Source organism: Triturus cristatus, chromosome 8 (assembly GCF_964204655.1).
Source record: "Triturus cristatus chromosome 8, aTriCri1.1, whole genome shotgun sequence".
Classification (NCBI taxonomy): Eukaryota; Metazoa; Chordata; class Amphibia; order Caudata; family Salamandridae; genus Triturus; species Triturus cristatus.
Genome location: NC_140591.1, coordinates 355,461,743 through 355,482,424, shown reverse-complemented (window position 1 = coordinate 355,482,424; position 20,682 = coordinate 355,461,743). Strand labels below are relative to the sequence as shown.

Here is a 20,682-nt window from a genome sequence, read left to right as displayed (position 1 = left end):
TTCACTCTCCGACACCTCAAGAAAATCAAACCCTTCAATCCTCTAGACGACTTCAAATGGGTTGTCCAATCACTAGTCCTTTCTAAACTGGACTACGACAACGCTATTCTCACCGGAACCCCTACAGTACACCTAGCCCCTGTAAACGATTCAACCACATCTCGCCGGCCCTTAAATCCCTAAACTAGCTGCCCATCGACGGAAGATGCTTTTATAAGATTGCCTGTATCACACACAAAGCTCTTCACCAACAATCCCCGTTGTACCTAACAAACAAACTCAATAAAGTGGGCTGCTCCAGGCTGATGAGAAGCACCACCGCTCCTCTTCGTTCGCCCGCTTTAAAAAAAGAAAATCACCTAATATCGCTCCTTTTCCGGAAATGCCCCAAACATGTGGAATGCCCTCCAGAGGGATCTGCGCTGTAACCCCTCCTACCTCAGCTTTAAAAAATACCTCAAACATCACCTTCTCAACAAATATTGGGGTCCATAATCACTCCTATGACCTTGCTTTCTATTTCACCTGCATTGGTTATCTTTCGGTTTTTCCTGGCTCTCACTTCGCTCTTCCTTTTTACATATCATTCTGTTTTCCCTGACCTTAAGCTCTTTTGCTCGCCACCCCCTTCTCCTACCCTCACCCCCTACCTATACAATTTGTTCTGCCCCAATGATACTCTCTTCTCTGCCCGAGTTGTTACCCCCATTTTATTATTTAGATGTACATTACCTGCAAACCACCCAGAATGTTCCCCCCCCTTAACAATGTGAGATGTACTTGCTTGTTTTGTTTACCTTGAAAATTTGCTTTTCTTGATTGCTTCTACACATGTAAAGTGCTTTGATACCTCCGGGTCTAGCCAGAACTATATAAAACCTTTCAAATAAATGAAATAAATAAATCCCACAACAATCGGCGAAGAAATGGAAATGAAGAATAAATAACAGTAAGGCCTTGCTAACATCACTTTCTGCAGAGATATGTACCAACCTCTACGTAGCCCTGTAAATGTCTATATATATATATATATATATATATATATATATATATATATATATATATATATATATATATATATATATATCTACTGGCGGTCGCCAGTAGATAGTTATAGTTAGGACCCTCTTACCATAGGAAATCCGCAACATTCTATTTTGAATAACTTTGGCGCCGGTCGACGAATCTTCGCAAAATTTTCAAAATAGGTGGGGCGTTGAGCTCCGCTCCTACCCTGAAAGTCTCGGGGGGGATTCGTCAAGCGGGGGCTGAGATAAAAGGGGGGTCCCAAAACACGTTTTTCCCATGCATTTTTCCATAGGACCTTTAGACAGAGCTACAGCCCGAACGGCTGAACAGAATTTAATGAAATTTGGCAGAGAGGTAGTCCTCAGGTCAAGGAAGTGCCTTTTGTAGGTTTGGTGTAAATCTGTTCAGTAGATTCTGAGAAAATAGCCTTTAAATCAATATATATATCTGAGCCAGCTTACGGTGCGCTTACGGTGCGCTTACCGTACGCGTACGGTGACGTGCGCGAGCGCGATTCTGATTGGCCGTTAGATCTTAGTAAACATTCGAATCGGTCGAAACCAGGAAGCGGCGGCCGCCATTTTCTCTCTCGCACTCTGACAGGGGGTTGAAAAACAAAGTGCAAAAACATGTAAAGGGGCTGTTTAGACAGCTCCCAAGCACCTAGCCATGTCGAGGGAGTCCCCAACGAACCCCCAAGTGAAAAAAGGCAATTTTAACGATGCTCATCATATGTCCTCCATGTGCGCACGGTGCACGAAGCGCATTGTGCGTTCATGGCCCATCTAGCGTAACGTGGGCACGCGGTGCGCGAAGCGCACCGCGTGCTCACTGTGCGCGCACGGTGCGCGAAGCGCACCGTGCGCGCACGGAACGAACTGCGTTAAGTGGGCGCGCACGCCACAAATGGCGTAAAGTAACTTAGCATTTAAAAAACCGTACAAATTCACTGAAAAAACCATAGGTTTCACACATGTTATAGTTAGCTGGACATTTTACTGATAAAAAAACCAATGAAATTCCCCCGTTATAGTTACTGTAGGCAACTATAACTCACGCGACCGTAATCCTCTGCTGATGCTAATACTGTATTTAGACACTTATTTGCCCATGTCTTCTTCCATTACATTTTAGCTATACATATATTACAAATATTTTTTTTTCATAAAGACACATATGTCATCAGCAGAGGATTACGGTCGCGTGAGTTATAGTTGCCTACAGTAACTATAACGGGGGAATTTCATTGGTTTTTTATCAGTAAAATGTCCAGCTAACTATAACATGTGTGAAACCTATGGTTTTTTCAGTGAATATATATATATATATATATATATATATATATATATATATATATAAAAATTCACTGAAAAAAAACACAGGTTTCAGGGACGTTATAGTTAGTTGGACATTTCACTCGTACGAAACCAGAGAAATTCGGCCATTATAGTTAGTTGAGCTAACTATAACTCGCACCCCCGCAATGCACAGCTGATGACAACACATTACATCATTCATGACATGGTCAGTGGCATCATTGATGACATCTCAAATGACATCACTGATGACATCATCCACATGATAATCTGATGCGCCTCCTCACACCCCAATATAACCTTTGATACACCTACTCTAAAACACAGACTACCATTTTCGAAACCATAGACACACCAATACCAGTTACTACATACCCACTTAGTGATTCCTAGGTCTACACACACACATCCAATACAGTCACTCATACATGCAGCTGTACGAGTGAAATGTCCAACTAACTATAACGTCCCTGAAACCTGTGGTTTTTTCAGTGAATTTCTAAGGTTTTTTAAATGCTAATTTCTAACTATGATATAGCAGTCGTGTTTGCAGAGTGGTGGAGAAAGGTGAGCGTGGCCTCCAAATACCTCTTAGCAATCCCACTGTGTGGGATTTACTGGAGGCAACCGGAGGGGTAGTTAGCCCCTAACGTCAACCTTGGGGGCCAACTACCCCTCCTATTACCGCCAGTAAGTCCCACACAGTACGATTGCTAACTCCTTATACCAGGCCACGCCCCCTTTCTCCACCACTCTGCAGACGCGCCTCCTGGCGCGTTCTTGGTTGGGGGAATAAGTCCTCTTGAATCCTGAGGGCCCCTGGGGGCCAACTAGCCTGGTGGGCTAATGCCCCAACTTAGAACGCGTCTGGGAGCGCGTTTGCAGTCTCATGCAGGGCGGGGGCTGGGCCTCCAGTGAGTTGCCGGTTTCTTTTTCTTAAATTTGCTATTTCATGTTATTTTATTTCCGTTTTTAAAAATAATATATATATATATATATATATATATATATTTTTTTTTTTTAATTGCAGGGGAGAGGGGCCCCATGGACCCCTCCTGGGCTACTTCTGGCCCCAGGGACACAAACCCCCGGGGCCTGGCCTGGCTGACATGCAGCTCCCCTTGTGCAAAAGCAATCTGCTTTGGTTTTTGGAAGAGAGGGCAGGTTTCCTGCTCTTGCGTCTAAAAACCAATGCAAACCAAAGCAATCAAAACTAATGGTTCATTCAGGTCAGCAGGATTGCTGAGAAGTTGTCAGAGGCCACGCCCCCTATCTCCACCACTCTGCAAACGCGCCTCCCGGTGCACTACTAGTTGGGGGATAAAGTCCCCTTGGCTCCAGAGGAACATTAGGGGCCAAGAAGCCCTCCTGGTACGTCCTGCGCAGCTGAATTCCTGAGAGCTGGTCGGAGGTTCAGCACCTGTTCTTCAACACTCTGCAAACAGAACTGTTAGTTAAAAAAAACTTATAAATTCACTACAAAAACTAAAGGTTACAAGGAAATTATAGTTAGGAATTAGCATTTTAAAAAACCTTAGAAATTTGAGAGAGGGACTGATTTTGAGACATCCCTCCCACTTGCCCGTGCTGTGTAGGCCCTTTTATATGTTATATAGGCCTTTTGTTAAATTGACCATAGCTCTGCCATTTTAGTGCATCGCAGGCTGATGGCAGGTCTGACCCAGCTCTGACCCAACGCAGATTCAGTTCCTCTTTCTGCGAGGCCTTCTGCCTCCAAACTGGTAGCCCCCACCCTACCCGGTCGGTACCAAAGTTCAGCATCCTCTTGACACTTCAACATACAGTAAGCTGCATCCTGGCATAGCACTTGTTTCTTGGGCAGGTTTCCCGCATTTCAGGAAGTGGAAACCGCAGAGCTTAAGTTGAGAGGATTTATGTATGTACATAGTCTATTTGCGCACAATATCTGTTTATATTTTTTGCTTCGCGTACAATGTCTGCTTATAGTTTCTGCTTGCTCTGTGTAATTTACGACAAGCGATTGGCCTGAGAAACTGACCTTTTCACCTAGTTCATTGTCAGCATTAAGTGGTAAATGACGACATGTCTGGTGAAATTCTGCAGACGAGGTTTATTTTTGGGTAAGAGTAGCGTGCGAAGGAGTTCATAGAATAGTATATAAGGGGAGCACCCAGACACCTTGACGGATTACCTTGCTGTCTGTATGTAGGTGACAGACAGATTCCGTAGGTCTTCCCCAAGAGCACATAGGAGCTCTTGTGTTTGCTTTTGCGCCTGCTTAGCATTGTGTTGTATTTTACCTACATGAAATGTCCTGTTGTGTTTAGTTGTTATTCTCTTTATTTCTGATCACAATGTATTCATTTCATTCAAAATTGCAGGAATGCTTGCTCTAGAGTAGATATGAGAGTACCTTGGTGATAGAGATCTCATACACTGATGCGTTTATACACTGAGTTTTCTTTCTCTCAGACAATCTGATATGAAAAGAATGGATATGTGATATTTGAATTTTGTATTTTGTATTTTATGCCTTTGTCTTGCAGTTTCTTTGAAGTTGCATCTTGTCATTAAACTGCTATTGTGATCTACCTCGAATTCCATGTCTCACATGTCTGTTTTCTTCAGTTTTAGAGCAAGCGTTCCCAGGCACCCCTGCTCACATTAAGGTGCCCCTTTTGTCCTTGACTCGCTCTCCTGCTCAGTTCTGTGGTGGCTCCCAGGGCTCTGAGTACCGCCCCTAGCTTCCTTGTCCTGTAATAAATCCTCCCTCCGACATTTTGGTGCCGTGACTCGGAGTGGCAGTGCCAGCAGACGGGGGCAGTAACGGCTGGGTTCGAGGGGACGCAGACTGAGCACTCGTGACTCCTTTCTGGCCGAAGCCTTTGAGTACAAGCACTCGGGTGAGTATTATGCTACCTGACGTGAGGTGACGCTTGGGTGACGGTTTATGAAAGGAGCGCTTGTGAGGCTTCTGTGTTTTTCTCGGCTCTCAGTTCTTTCCTGTCTCCTGTCTGGTTGGTCTCGCTAAGGACATTTTTTAACTGGGGAGGCTTGTGTGTGCGGCATGGAATTCTGAGCTGGACAGTACGGTCAGGAAGTTGTTGGTTTATTGTTTCCTTTTTGTTATATATAGATGTGTGTGCTATTGTTTTTGCCTTGAGTGCCCGGAGGGAAAGGCTGCGTCTTGCGTCTTTCACAGGTTCATTTAGCTTCATTTTTTCTTTGGTTTATTACATTTATTTTTTGTATGGAAAACAGACATATGGAGAAAGACAAAAAAAATAAGAATAAGAAGTGAATAAGGAATAAGGGAGAGACTGTGTATGTCTGCAGTCTACTCATATTTTAATAGCTTGCTGTTGGGTCTCCCTGTATATAGTGAAACAGAGAGCGCCTCTTTATCAGGGGGTCAGGGATCAGCCTGGTAGAAGAGAAGGAAAGGTTCGATTTACTATCGTATTCTTTCAGCAATATGGCGCTCCTCTGATTGGATACAGTGGAGGCTCTCCTACGTCAGTACACAGTAGGAAAGAGGCTGGATATTTCGTGACCACTTAGCTACTGGACAGCGAATATCGCCTGATTGATGAGGATTACAAGAGGTTCCCCGGGATGGTTTTGGGATATTATGTTTAAGTGTTTTTGGGTATTTGTGTGTCAGTTTCCCTTTTGTGTGTGCGCCATTGTAATAGGTAGCACGTGTTTTTTTGTCCTTCAGTGGGCAAAGTATGCAGTCATTGTTTGAAAATAGAAACCCTCAAAACGTGCCCGACTTGCTTCTTTCTTGAAACACATGTAGAATTTCAGGATTGTATGATTTCGGATATTGTTTAATGATGCATACAGAGGTTTATTAAGTGTGATAGTAGCACTTTATTGTGGTTGGTGCTTATATGGGCACTGCAGTAAGGGTCACTGGCTGACACAGAAGCTGATTTTAGTAAGGCCATATTATTTACGTGCACAGTTATTTTGTTATTTGTATTTTTGATGATATGTTTTATGATGTGCAGATGTATATTGAATGTATAAGAACATGATGGTTATGTTAAATTGATGTTGACTGGTCTGTATCGATTTTATTAGGATAAGACCTGCTAGGTAGGGTTACCATTGTGACAGAAGATCACTGCCAAATGCAGAAGATTGGTTTGTTAGTGAGATTCAATAACTAGGGAGGAATGGAACTGTTTTTTGTACTCCCACATGTATTGATCTGCCACTGATAACCGTAGTGGTTTTCGTTTTATTGAAAGTTTTGTGTTTTTTATTTAAAATGTTTTTGCGCCACAATTGTTATAAGTATATTGTTTAGTGCTGCCTTTTTTTTTCCAAACCATTGACCATTTCTAGTGTTGCTAACATTAATTAGGTGTCACTAAGGTTTGAGGTACAGCATAGGTACACAGATAAATAGAATATTTGGTTACAGAACTTATAAAACCGCAGACACCATATATGTGCAAATTTCTATGATAGTGCCAGGATTAGAATCACTGACTGAGGTCACCAGCTCCTGGCCCCGTAACCCCCTGCGAAGCAAGGTCCTTCTTTACTGCCTTGGTGAACATCCTGGTGCCCTGCAGTTTCCTGACTTCTCACCAGAAGGAGTCTATAACGGTCCAGATAAGCGGGAGATTAAAGAGGCATTTTATTTAACCATTAAAGAGGCATTGGGGGACGAGCTAATATATGATCACCCTGACTACTGACACATAAGGAGAGCAGTATATATATATATATATATATATATATATATATATATATATATATATAGAGTACTAAGGGATACAGATGAGCAATAGTGAACATCAGTCAGTTGGGATAGTTCTGCACATACTAAATGACAGAATAATAGCGGTGCACAATCCTGACGAACAGACTATAGCAACCTTTGGGAGGCGACAAAGTGCCTTGATAGCCAGAGCGTGGAAGTTGCTGGGAGTCACACTAGCACATGGCACTGAGGTAAAGGTATCTTCACTACACCTAGTGCAGCTGCGCCTCCCAGTGCCTACCTGTAGACCCACTACCCTGAACCCAGACCCTGTACTTGAGCTGCCACAAAGCACCCCCTCAGTGGAAGACGCTCCAGATACACCGCTGCAGCCGCCACTAGTGTCCCCTCCGACACCATATGCTGCTAGAGACTCCTCCACGGTATTAACCCAGCTGGGGAGCCCTGATCTCGCTCACCAAGAACCACTTACACCGTCCCCTCTATTCACACCGTCTCCTACAGGCGACAGCCACCTGGAACAACAGGAAGGGTCACAAATCACTAGCAACGCATTAGGCTGTGAACAGCACAGGATATTGCTGCAGGCACTTAACGACCCCAACTTACCCCTGATTTGTGAGCATCACGCCCAGCAGCTGCATGTGCAGCTGCAGCAGCAGCCCTCATTAAGTATCAGAGCAGTTACAGGGACGTCCTCCTATAACGCACTACCCATTACTGTGGGGATACTTACAAAACCGCCTGTTACCAAGAGAATAACATTGTTTATTTGTGGTCAGAAATAAGCCAACCCACACAATACCCTAGGTTATAAATAACAACAAATCTGTGGCAGGTGAGGTTGATAAGTGACACCCAGTGGAGGTATACTGTTATTTCTGAATACACACAACGCTAGAGAATAATGGCAACACCACTAGAACACGTGATAAAGAACTTTGCTACTCAAGGGAAACGTATAAGAAAACATTGTGGAGAGCTGCACAAGCTCACACAGACTATGCTACACCCTTGGCCAAAAGAGGGTACCTTCGATAAGGCAGTACTAGATCATGCTCAAACATTCCTGGAAGGGAAGTACTCTGGGAACAAACTAGATAAACGTAAAGAGACCCTGGCTCTGTGGAGAGTCTTTAAGGACAATGATGAAAAGGCCCCAGTACCTACCGCACCGCCACCAGCCTATAACGCAGATGGCATGTATACAGAGCGAGTTGTTAAGGCTGACCTAGAGCCTAATTTAAATGATCAGGCAGCTGTAGGACATGAGGATATTTCTGCTTCAGATCCCTCAGAAGATTCACCAAACAGCATGCCAGGGAATGCGCAGGGCCAGATAACCCTAAGCTCCTAAAGCCCAGGGGTGCAGTGTGCAACATCAGGAATGCCAGGTCAGATTGATGCGCTATTCACAATAAAATTGACACCAGCACCCAACTCTGCAGCTCACCAGCAGGAAGAGGGCTCAGAGAGTGATGGAGCCTCTGGTGGTTCACAGCACAGCTCCCACCTGCCGCTTCCTAGGCCTAGCCCTACAGCACCTACATTTTTCACTGACAATAGCGAGCCCTTAGAGACAAGGACTAGACACTATGGCCCATTCCTCTCCCCTGGCCAGCAGCACAGCAATACACAGGCACACCATAACGGGTGGCGACCCCTTAACACAGGTCCCAAGCGAGAGGAAGAGTACTTGCTACAATTCAATGGAGGAAACAGAGATAGTGAACAATCTCGCCCAGAAATAATCACTGAGGCGGACATTAGTAGATGGAGAACAGAGCACAACTTACACCAAGGAACAGATAGAGAATCAGGGGACACGTCACACGAGCAACATTCAGGGCGTCCCACTGGCCACCCCGCAACAATACAGCGGTTATCATTACAAGTGGACAGGGTAGAGGATCAACTCACTGAACTAATGGGTGGCTTAGGCTAATTTAGAAGAAGGCAGCCACCAACACTAAGTGAATTGGCTGGAGCTGCAGGCCCGGTGGGTTCACGTAGTGGTGGGGTCCCAATGATCCCCCCACAGCAGGAGCCATGGATAGACTTCCATCAGGAGGTCCAAAGCATAGCCCCAGCCCCACCTCAGAGTAACCCAGCAGCTCCTCTGACGATCAACCCAAGCACACCGCAAGCTCTGCCAACAATTGTCACGCCCCCATCCATACACATACCTCAGGTAGTGCCACCAGTAGTCACACCACGCAGGCCAGATGCACAACAGATGGACCTTGATAATCTTGATCTACCAAGTGTGCTCGAACGGGCAGAAACAAGATGGAGAAGGCAGAGAAGGACAGAGAGAGAGAGACTTGCAGTGCAAGGTAGCCATGGGCGGCCTGATGACATCCCACAAGATTATGATGTATCAGGTACTGCAACGCTAAGAACAACAAGATCTAGTACTCTGCATCACATGGCCCCTAACAGGCCATTGCCGTCAATGACCAATGGTCTGACGCCAAATGAGATAGTGATACTTGGGGAAGGGACTGACTATTATGTCAATCCATTCTCAGATAATTTAGCAGGTTGGACAGAAGCTAATGCACCTCAAATGAATGTCTGGCCTCGGGATGGGTCATTTGAACCAGAAGACATGGCCACAGCTGAAGAATGTATTCTGCAGGGGGCAGGAGATGACGATTGGGATTACGATTATATGAGCAAGGGCCTAAGAGTTTGGCAGAAATACTCACGTAGATATGACAACACAAGGCCCACAGGGGTGACACGCCAGCTACCCCTGTTATTTAAAAATGTTAAAGATCCCCCCCCTTTATGTTCCTTGGTCACTAATGGACAAGGACAATTTAAAGAAACAACTCCCACCTCTCACAGAGGGTGCTGGAAAATGGATACAGGCCTTTGAGAAACACACTGCAGGTGTTCCATTGGCTATTGGAGATGTAAAAAGTCTGCTCACCTCCTTGATTGGAGAGGATGCAGAGGACATGTTCACACGCATTGACACAAGACTGTCTACTACTAATACACGGTGCGACGGTAACCCCTTCAATAAGATTAGATCACCCCTATGGAATGAATTGCGTAGGAAATTTCCTGACGTTCCTGTCATTGGCTCTTTGATGTCACAGACAATGCAAAGCAATGAAGATCCAGCACAGTACATTTCACGAATGAAGGAGAAATGGCATCAGGAATTGGGAGAAAAATGGGATGTAACAGGGGGTAATTGTAGGTTCTTTTACCACACAGTAAAAAAAGGGACTGCCCACTGCTGTACAGGACAAATTAGATGGAATAGTAGCCATGGAGTGCAAACCATGGCCAGAGATACAACACCACATCATTCATTTTTGCAAAAAGGAGCAGGAACAGGAGAAGAAAAGGCTATTAGCTATTGAAAATGCAGCAGCTAAATTAGTGCAGCAAAAACTTAAGAAAAGGGAGACCCCTGATACAATGATGGTGGCTTCACCAGTGAGTCAGATGACTGCTGTTACTAATTTCCCACAAGATGCCCAGACTGCACTAGGAGGTAACACACAAGTAGCTGCACCAAACCTACAGGCACAGCCCTTCAATAATAGTGTGCAACAACAGGCATACACCAATGAGCAACAACAGCAGTATTATGGTAATGAGCAAATGAGGTATGCAAATACTGGGATGCGGGGGAGAGGTAGAGGATTAGGCTTCCAAAGACCTGCGCCACAGCCAGGAGCACGACTGTGCTACTACTGTCAGCGACCAGGACACCTTATGAGGGAATGCCATACCAAAATGCGGGATGAGGGGAGGTCCGTAAGTAGAGGAAATCCACAACAAGCTCAAGTGCCAGTACAATACTACCAGCAGCAGCAGCCGCTGCCGCCCCAAGCAGTATATTCCTATCCTTCCCCAGCACAGCAGCCAATGCTACAAGAGGTACAATTACAGACACCTGCGATGGCCCAAATGCAGCCCCAGATCCGACAAGCACAGCCACAGCTACTTCAGCCACAGATGCCTGTGTACCAAATGGTGCCACAGACGCAAGCTCCCGTGCCTCAGGGAGCCACAATACTGCCCACCACCAATCCCTTTTCACAGGGCACCATCCAGCAGTACCAGGCTAGAGGATATTCAAGTTAGGACAGCCCACAGACAACTCTAGTGTGTCCCGTGTTATCGTGCCTCACAAATATCAGAGAGGACCCAGTTGTGTATGTCACGATAAACAACAAAACTTATAGTTTTATGGTTGACACAGGTGCTACGTTTTCCTGCATTAGGGAAGGAGCACTGCCCATCTCCAACCAGAGCGCAGACACACAGGGTTTCTCTGGGGCAATAATAAGGGTCCCTTTTACCAAACCAGTACCAATGGAAATAGGAGGTAAATGTATTCAGCAACGCTTACTCTACTCAACACAGTCCCAGTAAATCTCTTGGGACGAGACCTCATGGCCAAATTAAATATGACAATTAGTTTTAAAGAGAACTGTACAATGACTTGTTCCATTCTTGGTACATCAATGTGCAGGATGATGGCTGTCACTGTGGATTCCTCCCTGAGAGATGAGATAAGAGCCCGCCCAATGGATGAGCAAGCATTTTCCACAGCGGTACACATTGTTGTTGCCAATACACCAGAGATGAATGGGCGCACTGTCCAACTTCCCAAAGAATTCCTTTTTCGTCCCCAGTCACAGAACATGCCTGCGCCTGACAAAAACATGATCCTAGGAATACACGGTCTTGAAATAACACCCACGTATGGAGCTTTCTTAGCACTAGACGACAATGCCCACACATAGGCCTGTGTCATTTTCATCGAACCTGGACATCAAGTAAGGAATATTTCAGATCACCAACTATTTGGAGATCCTGAGGAATATTCCAAAGTGGAGATTATTTACCAAAATCCAGTACCTTTGTCGGTGACAGTTGAGATTAGAACTCCAACTCCGCCCGAAGTATTCGATGCTACCCGTGACTCAGACCTAGCTCAGGTACCAAGCATTCTTTGGACAACAGGTCCCAATGATGTGGGGCTCATTAAATCAGCTGCACCATTCAGAGTGACACTGAAACCAGGTGCCCTTCTACCCAGAGTGCGCCAGTACCCTTTGTCTAGGGAAGCAGAGGAGGGAATTGCCCCTACTATACAAGCGCTGCTAGATCAAGGTGTGATATACCCCTGTATCTCGCCGTGTAACACGTGCCTTTTTCCGGTGCGGAAACAGAAGACTAATCAATGGAGATTAGTGCACGACCTACGCTCAATTAACAGCATAGTGATCCCAGAGTTTCCCATCGTCCCAGACCCTTCAGTGATACTTACCAACATCCCACCTGACACTAAATGTTTTTCCGTCATTGACCTGAAAAATGCATTTTTTAGTGTCCCTCTACACATAGACAGCCAGTTCTTATTTGCTTTTTCATTCCAAGGTAGGCAATTTACATATAAAAGACTGCCCCAGGGGTATTGTGAGTCCCCCAGTGTGTTCAACAGAGTTGTCAAAGATGACTTGTCAAATTTCCAATGTGACAGCACCTTGCTACAATATGTCGATGACATACTCCTCTGTAGCACCACTGAGCAGCAGTGCCGATGGGATACAGTTGCTCTGCTTACAACATTGGCACAGAGAGGATACAAAGTAGACAAACAGAAACTCCAATATTGTCAGGAAGAAGTACAATACCTAGGACAGCTGATCTCAGCATCAGGGAGAAGAGTTACCCCAGGAAGAGTAGAGCCAGCACTCCAGAACCCCAGTCAGTTAAGTACATGCAAAGGTTCCTAGGACTAGTGAACTACGTTAGACAATGGGTTTTTGACTATTCCACCATTACTGCACCACTCCTGGCAGCTGTCAAAACGGCCAAAGACAAGCATAATAAGATTGACTGGACACCTGAAATGACATCAGCCTTTGCAAAGTTGAAAGATGAGATTACAAACGCACCTGTGTTAGGCTCTCCTGACTACACAAAAGAGTTCTATCTGTTCACTCACTGTAATGGACAGGTCATGACAGCAGTACTCACCCAGAAGTACCCCATGGGCCACAAACCCATCGCATACTTCAGTGGCATGTTAGACTCGGTAATGAAAGGCCATTATCCTTGTGAGCAGGCCTTATCAACCGCAGCATTTGCTGTTGAGAAAAGCACCCCCATAGTCATGGGCTCCCCTCTGACACTGTACACTGAGCATGCAGTATTTGCAGTAATACAAAAAGCTAAAACAACTCTTACTACACAAAGAGTGTCAGGATATGAAGTCATACTGTCATTACCATCTTTGAAGGTTGTTAAATGTCATACTGTGAATCCTGCCACGTTCTTTGTTCATCCCATTGCCACAACTGATGACAGTCATGACTGTGCCACATATTGTCCAGATGAGTCAGGAACAGCGAAAGAGGACCCATTGCCAGATAGTGTAATTTACTTTGTTGACGGTTCCTCTACCATTGATCAAGAGACAGGAATAAGATACACAGGTGCTGCAGTGGTCAGAGCACAACAGAGAGACTCCTCTGACTCACTAGACATCGTACAGCAAGTAACATTGCCATTGCATTATTCAGCACAGGCAGCAGAGTTAGTAGCTTTGATTGCAGCCCTCAAACATGGAGCTGATAAAAGGATTACTGTATACTCCGATTCTGCATATGTCACCACAACAACACATTCCAGCATTCTGAGATGGAAAAGGCGTGGCTTCCTTAAAACTGATGGCACACCTGTAATGCACAAACAGTTACTTGAGGAACTAATAGATTCATTAACATTACCAGCAGAAGTGGCTGTAGTAAAGTGTACTGAACACACAAATAGCCAAGATTTTGTTTCCAGAGGAAATGCCATGGCGGATTGGGCTGCAAAAGCAGCTGCCAGAGGGCCCCGACCTGAACCATCTCAAGTGATAGGGCAAAATACCTGTGCCCCCATCCTGCTTGCTCAAGATGCACCTTTAGTAGTGCAGGCAGATACACAGAGTACAATCGATGACACGAGTGAATCGTTGCTCTCAGATACCCCTGATCCAACACTTTCATACACTATAGATGACACACAGCAATATGATATCATTGCACAACTACACCTACGAGAAATACAGGAGAGTGCCCCTCCTGAAGAGAAAGAGCTGTGGAAGAAGAGAGGAGTGCAACAAGATGTTTCAGATTTCATTTACAGACAGACAATGACAGGGAAGCCAGTTATGCCACAGGCACTATTACAAGTAGCACTCACTCAATTACACCTTCCGGCACATGTCCCTCGTGATATCATGTCCACAACTTTGCAGACAGAATGGTTCATCCCCTATGCATATGAGCAGATACAACTCTTCGTTCATCAGTGCCTCATTTGTCAACAATATTCACCTAACCCAACTATGAAGACAGTTGCCTCAACAATACCAAGGCCCAAAGGTCCCTTTAGAGAACTCCACATTGATTACATAGACATGATTGACAGATGCAACAATTACAGGTACCTCATTGTAGTGGTATGCCCATTTTCAAGGTGGATTGAAGCTGGACCATGTGTCCATTGTGACGCAAAGGCCGCAGCTACTTTTTTGCTTCGTGAGGTCATATGTCGCTGGGGATTACCGGATGCTATTCGAAGTGACAATGGCCACCATTTTTCAAATGATATCTTTGCCATAATTACCTCAATGTTAGGAATAAAACATAAGTTGACATCAGCCTATCATCCACAAAGCAATGGTATTTGTGAGCGCCTTAACGGCCTGCTCAAAGCCAAAATCAGTAAGATAAGTGCCACAATTGGAAAGAAATGGCTCTATTGCCTTCCCATTGCTCTGTTCACACTCAGAAATGCTCCCAGTTCTGACCATCACCTCACACCTCACCAGCTTGTCACGGGCAGATCAATGAATGTGGTTGTTCCCTCCACCAGACCTAAAATAGACACTGAAATGTCTTCTGAGATTGTGAAAGCTGAACTGTTTGATTACTTGTGTGCACTAACTCGTGCTGCAAAGTTCCTTTCTATTCAGATATCAAGGACACAGAACAAGGGCTCTATTTCTGATGAACTTCCACCTATATGCCCTGGGACAAAAATCTTCGTAAAGAAACAAGTCCGGAAGTGGAAAGATCCTAAATTTGAAGGACCCTATCAGGTCATAGACTCTTCACCCACTGCAGTCCGAATAGCCGAAAGGAACGCATGGATACATCGGAGCCACGTGAGGATCCACCCGGCACCATCCCTGGCCTGAACTATGGACAAGAGGTGGGCATCATGTTTCCATGGTCTATCCAAGAGAAGGAGTATGAAGATCGCATGGCCATCTATGGACTGAGACACAGTAACAGACGTTCCTCGCATACCGAACTTTCACTGAAAAAGATATGTACAGTAATCGGTATTCTCTTTGTTGTATTTTTAATTGCAGTAATTGCATTTGATTGGGTTGTGGTGTATCCAGAGAGAAGGGGAGGTACAGCTAGCAATGTTAGATCTACCCTAGGACAACCCCAGTATGAGACACTTCCTGACACCTATGCACCGCCCACTCTGGCACCTTCCACACCCCCTGCTAACCCAACAGAATGGGATATGGTACTGGATATCACCTTGAATGCCCATATGCCAGATACTCATAAAAGATTCCGCCAGAATAAGCGAAGTGTTGGGAGTGAATTGATTGTCAGAGGCATAAAGGCACCTGCCAGGTATTCGCCACGTATCACTCGCAAGCAAGCAGTGGCCTCGCCAGTAGTAGACTGGGTTAGTAAACTTCAGGACACAGTTGTGTACACCTATGACCAGCATTTCATGCCTGGTTTCCACTCCCAGCGCACTGATAAGATGTCAGAGGATAATGGGGTTCACAATGCACTGTTTGACAACATGTGGTATAGAGACATGAGGGAGGTCGGGAGGAAGGTCACAAATGAATCCTGCTTTGTGTGCTCTCACATCCCTCATGCGGTAGGCGCAGACAAATTGATATTTCCCAGAGAAGTGCCACCACCCACTGCCAAATGTCTCCTACATCTGTTTCTTTGTCGCATACATGGTCAGATACAGCTCCACTCAGCCACAATAGATGGTGTGCTTGTGAATGCTACAGAGTGGGATGACAAGTATGTTACATTTACAGTGGTAACAAATCCATCAGAGTATGAAAGGAGGATAGGGGCTTACCGTGGTATGGAGATGCCCATCGGCCTGTTGGAGGTCTGGAGATACCAGTTTAGGAGACTAGGGTACTTCGCCTTCCCAACAACCCCGTCAAAATGCCACTCACCAGTGCATCGCCAAGCCAACCATAATGATTCCCAATGCCCTTGTCAGTGGAGGCCAATGTTGCGCCTGCAGGCCAACATTTATTTTAACGGCAGGTGGAATGGCCCACATGACTTGGTATGTAAGGCAGCCTCCTTAGGGGATGCCATTGTGGAGGAAGATGACATACATCGTATTGATAAGAAGATAGGGGAGGAGTGCGCTGAGATATGGGCACAAGAGACTAGAAGATACACTTTCAATGAGGGTACAAGATACCAACCAAAGAAAGCATACAAGCTGAAGTCTCCTCTCCTTTGTTTCCTAGGTAATGGAACGATCTCTGTGGGCCGCAACACAAACTGCAGCAGCACAATTTTTAATTCGGACCTTCAGTACGGCACCTCCAGCCTCATGGACATCTATTGGGCCTGCGGTGAACACATTTATCTGCAGCTGCCACCCCACTGGAAAGGACTCTGTTCCATGGTCATGATGCATGAACTACACCTGGTTGTACCAGCATCGAACATTTCCCGCATCCATACCCACCCAATGACAGGTGATGTCACCCTGCTCCACCACCGAAAAAGGAGCCTTCAGAAATACTTCTCAAGTGGTCCGATTCACGAGGTTCCACAAGAATTCCTCCTTTTCAACGAAGCTGAACTATTCTTCGGGGGCGCTGTCCCCATGTTCCAGACAAAAGCCAATGCTCGCTGGCTCCAAGTGACGCGATACGAACTGATGCAGCTCGTCAACAACACCCGTGATGGGTTCAACGCCGTGAAAGAAGAACTGAGACCTCTGAGACTTATGATTCTAGAGCACAGATTTGTTCTAGATCAGCTGACTGCGATGAGTGGTGGTGTATGTGCAAGAGTGGGGAAGTCCTGCTGTACTTTCATTTTGGCTAATGATGCGGACAACGGAACACTTACAAAGGCCATCGAGGACTTGGACACTTTGGGGAAACAGATGCATGAGGAAGGAGGTGCTGAAGCAGACGTTTTTGATAATTTGTTCAGTTTTGACTGGATGCCTTCATGGCTGTCTGCTGAACTAAAATTTATGATGCCTATAATTTGTGTGCTGTTGCTGTTGTGTTGTGGTGTACAGATTCTAATACATTGTGGGAAAAGATTCAGTTCTAAGATAATTGGTATGAACTACGCAAGCTCAGGGGTGTACACTGGAATACGCACTGAACAGGGGGACGGGGAAGAAGTGACTAGGCTGAACATAGTAGAGCTCACCATCCCTGGGTCCAACGCGTCACAGGCTTCCCTTGGTAGGTGTTATCAGCCCCAGGTGCCTGATAGCCCCCCACTTCCCTCGAGGAAAGACTTAGTACACCCGTATGAGATAATGGCTGGGGATAAAGAGGAATCACAGGGAGAAATAGAAGCAGGCCCGAATAGGAGTGATGGAGGGCTTTCTCCTCGTGACGCCACATGGCCACTGCCCCCACCGCCAGCTAAGTATGCTGTACGAATGGTGTTCATTAAAGATGAACAAGAGGAGGGAAATGAGAGAGGGACTGATTTTGAGACATCCCTCCCACTTGCCCGTGCTGTGTAGGCCCTTTTATATGTTATATAGGCCTTTTGTTAAATTGACCATAGCTCTGCCATTTTAGTGCATCGCAGGCTGATGGCAGGTCTGACCCAGCTCTGACCCAACGCAGATTCAGTTCCTCTTTCTGCGAGGCCTTCTGCCTCCAAACTGGTAGCCCCTACCCTACCCGGTCGGTACCAAAGTTCAGCATCCTCTTGACACTTCAACATACAGTAAGCTGCATCCTGGCATAGCACTTGTTTCTTGGGCAGGTTTCCCGCATTTCAGGAAGTGGCAACCGCAGAGCTTAAGTTGAGAGGATTTATGTATGTACATAGTCGATTTGCGCACAATATCTGTTTATATTTTTTGCTTCGCGTACAATGTCTGCTTATAGTTTCTGCTTGCTCTGTGTAATTTACGACAAGCGATTGGCCTGAGAAACTGACCTTTTCACCTAGTTCATTGTCAGCATTAAGTGGTAAATGACGACATGTCTGGTGAAATTCTGCAGACGAGGTTTATTTTTGGGTAAGAGTAGCGTGCGAAGGAGTTCATAGAATAGTATATAAGGGGAGCACCCAGACACCTCGACGGATTACCTTGCTGTCTGTATGTAGGTGACAGACAGATTCCGTAAGTCTTCCCCAAGAGCACATAGGGGCTCTTGTGTTTGCTTTTGCGCCTGCTTAGCATTGTGTTGTATTTTACCTACATGAAATGTCCTGTTGTGTTTAGTTGTTGTTCTCTTTATTTCTGATCACAATGTATTCATTTCATTCAAAATTGCAGGAATGCTTGCTCTAGAGTAGATATGAGAGTACCTTGGTGATAGAGATCTCAAACACTGATGCGTTTATACACTGAGTTTTCTTTCTCTCAGACAATCTGATATGAAGAGAATGGATGTGATATTTGAATTTTGTATTTTGTATTTTATGCCTTTGTCTTGCAGTTTCTTTGAAGTTGCATCTTCTCATTAAACTGCTATTGTGATCTACCTCGAATTCCATGTCTCACATGTCTGTTTTCTTCAGTTTTAGAGCAAGCGTTCCCAGGCACCCCTGCTCAAATTAAGGTGCCCCTTTTGTCCCCGACTCGCTCTCCTGCTCAGTTCTGTGGTGGCTCCCGGGGCTCTGAGTACCGCCCCTAGCTTCCTTGTCCTGTAATAAATCCTCCCTCCGACAAATTCACTAAAAAGAACAAAGGTTACACGGACGTTATAGTTGGGGTCAGATTTTACTCATCCAAAACCAGAGAAATTCAGCTGTTATAGTTACCCAAGTTAACTACAACTTGCACCCCTGCAATGCACTGGTTATGATCTAAATATTACATCACTCATGACATAGTCAGTGACATCACTGATGACATCTCAAATGACATCACTGATGACATCACTGATGACATCATCCATAGCATTTGACGCACCCACTCACACCCCTATAGAATCTTTCAAACACCCACTGCCACTCCCATACAACCATTGACAAACACATCCACAGAGCCATACCAGTACTTAACACACCCACTCACTGATACATAGATCTACACACACATCCACTCGCTCACCCATACTGCCTCTCATACACAGGGCGTCAGCCATGGAACTACTCACATACCTAGACACTCACCCATACAGTCAAACACAGCCACTTACTCACCCAGTTACACACACCCACTTACTTACTCATACAAATAGTAACACATAATCACTCACCTATACAGTTAGTGACAGACACGCCCTCATCCATATCGCCACTCATATTCACTCACGCATACAATCACTCACCTATACTGCCTTTCACATACCAAGTTACTTACTCATACTGACACATGCACTCAATCACTGACACAGCCATACACTCACTCACCCATACAGCTTGAGACACACACACAGTACACCACACAGCCATTAACTCACCCACTCACTCATCCAGCCATACATTCACTCATTCCTCCATCCACGCAGTCACACACCTCCGCAGTCACACACCTCCTCAACCATACACCCAGACAACCACAAAGGTAGGCAGACAACCACAATCAATCATCCATATAGCCATTCAAGTACCCACTAAGACACTCATACACCACACTTAAGACATCAACTGACAGATACACTCATTTGCACAGCCAGTCACTCACCTAAACACTCACTGAGACACCTAATCACTCACTCATACAGTCAGTCATGCATCCACTGAGTAATCCATACAGACACCCATACACCCACTGATTCAGCAATACACCTTAGTATATATCTTTAACACTCAAACTTTTTTAAAACAGTCACTGGATGAGGTCATCACAGAAATCCCCGGGGCCGAAACCTCATCCCACGGCCTCGAATGTGGGTGCCCAAGTCCCAGCCAGGGCACCCACATTGTAGTGGTGGGGACCACAGGGTGAGCCTCAAGACCTCCTCGGTCCCTGCCAGCTCACCGCCTTCTGTAGGAGTAGACATCGCTTTTACACATAAGCAACTGCTCACATGCAGCTCCCTCTGTGTAAAACAAATTGAGCTCAGCTTTGAGCAAGCGAGAGGAAAATGCTCTCGCTTGCTCAAAGCGGACCACAGTGGTAGCGGTAAAGCTCCAGCCAAGCTATTGCGAACAGCTATGTCCTGGGTGGCTGGCGGTCCCCACGGCCATGTATGGCTCCAGGTGGGGGGCTGGCAGCTCCCCTCCTTACTTGTAATTTGACCTGGGGAGGTGGTGGTCCCCGGTGCTGCAGGGGGATTTGCGCGGGGCCTCCCACACACACACTTCTATAACACATTGCTCCAAAGAAATGGCTGTCCCCAGGGAAGCGGGG

General features: G+C 45.7%; 2 protein-coding genes across 3 annotated transcripts in view; one reads left to right on the top strand and one right to left on the bottom strand.

Moving 5' to 3' along the window:
- Positions 1–20,682, bottom strand: part of PDS5B (PDS5 cohesin associated factor B) — an 802,561-nt gene that overhangs the window by 716,249 nt on the left and 65,630 nt on the right. The gene's annotated exons all lie outside the window — the stretch shown is intronic.
- LOC146802122 (uncharacterized) lies at positions 4,956–18,869 on the top strand. The gene is made up of 2 exons (XM_085621685.1): positions 4,956–5,230; positions 15,056–18,869. The coding sequence occupies exon 2, from the start codon at positions 15,244–15,246 to the stop codon at positions 17,887–17,889; it is 2,646 nt and encodes an 881-aa protein (XP_085477811.1). The 5' UTR covers positions 4,956–5,230; positions 15,056–15,243; the 3' UTR covers positions 17,890–18,869.

Coding starts and splice junctions, on each gene's coding strand:
- LOC146802122 (XM_085621685.1), top strand. CDS start 15,244: ATGGATACATCGGAGCCACGTGAGGATCCACCCGGCACCATCCCTGGC.